Source organism: Propithecus coquereli, unplaced genomic scaffold, assembly GCF_000956105.1.
Source record: "Propithecus coquereli isolate 6110/MARCELLA unplaced genomic scaffold, Pcoq_1.0 Scaffold21845, whole genome shotgun sequence".
NCBI lineage: Eukaryota > Metazoa > Chordata > Mammalia > Primates > Indriidae > Propithecus > Propithecus coquereli.
In genome coordinates, this window is record NW_012147018.1 from 1 (window position 1) to 1,073 (window position 1,073).

Sequence of the window (1,073 nt, forward strand, 5' to 3'; positions counted from 1 at the left end):
TTCTCCTTCACGAACACCGTGTACTCGGGCTGTGGGAACGCCGGCGCGTTGTCGTTCACGTCGGCCACCTCCACGGACACGCTGGCTGTGGCCCATAGAGAAGGAGAGCCCCCGTCCCGCGCTGTCACCACCAACTCGTAGTGGGATATACTCTCGCGGTCCAGGGTGCTGTCCAGCACCAACGAATAGTAATTCTTGAAGGTGGACACCAGTTTGAAGGGGACATAGGAAGTCAGGGTGCAGGTCACCTGTCCGTTGGCACTGGAGTCAGGGTCAGTTACACTGATTAGGGCGATGACGGTCCCCAAGGGAGCATCCTCTCGCACAGCGAGCGCTAGTGACGTTATTACCAACTCCGGAGCATTATCATTGATGTCCAAGACTTCTATTAAGATTGTGCAGTGACCAAACATTGGGGGATTGCCTTTGTCAATGGCCTTTATTTGAATCTTCCATAATTTAGTTTCCTCAAAATCTATTTTTCCATTTACTTTTATTTCTCCACTGTCTGAATCTATGCGAAAAGAGGCTTCTATGTTAGGGGAGGTATCAGTTTCAAAGAAATAAAGAATGTGGCTGTTTGGGCCCTCATCCAAATCCGAGGCGTTAAGTCTAATAACTAGCGTACCGTTTCTTGCATTTTCCAGTAATTTCACTCGATAGACCGCTTTGTCAAACACCGGGGCATTGTCATTTACATCTAGCACTGTGATAAGTATCTCCACCGTGCCTGTCAGCTCAGGTTTGCCCCCATCAGTTGCTTTGAGCACCAAGAGAACCTCCGAAGCTACTTCTCTGTCTAAAGGTTTTTTTAATACTAGTTCGAGTGGTTTTACCTGCTCATCGTTGGTTGGTACTTTCAAGGAGAAATACTCATTGGGGCTCAGTCTGTAAGTCAGCAGAGCGTTGGTTCCGACGTCTGCATCCGAGGCGCCCTCTAGTGAGAAATGAGAGTCAAGAGCCCTCGTTTCGGAAATAAACAGATTCTTTTGTGTCGCGGGGAACACCGGCGGGTTGTCATTAATGTCCTTCACCTCCACCTCCACGTGGAAAACCTGCAGCGGCCTGTCCAC

The 1,073-nt window shown here is 49.3% G+C and overlaps 1 protein-coding gene across 1 annotated transcript; it reads right to left on the minus strand.

Moving 5' to 3' along the window:
• Positions 1-5: 5 nt before the first annotated feature.
• On the minus strand, positions 6-1,067 carry LOC105810706 (protocadherin alpha-10-like; the record flags this gene model as incomplete). The annotated part of the gene is made up of 1 exon (XM_012644742.1): positions 6-1,067. A coding segment is annotated over one exon (1,062 nt), but the record flags the coding sequence as incomplete, so codon positions are not given.
• Between the last annotated feature and the right edge of the window lie 6 nt (positions 1,068-1,073).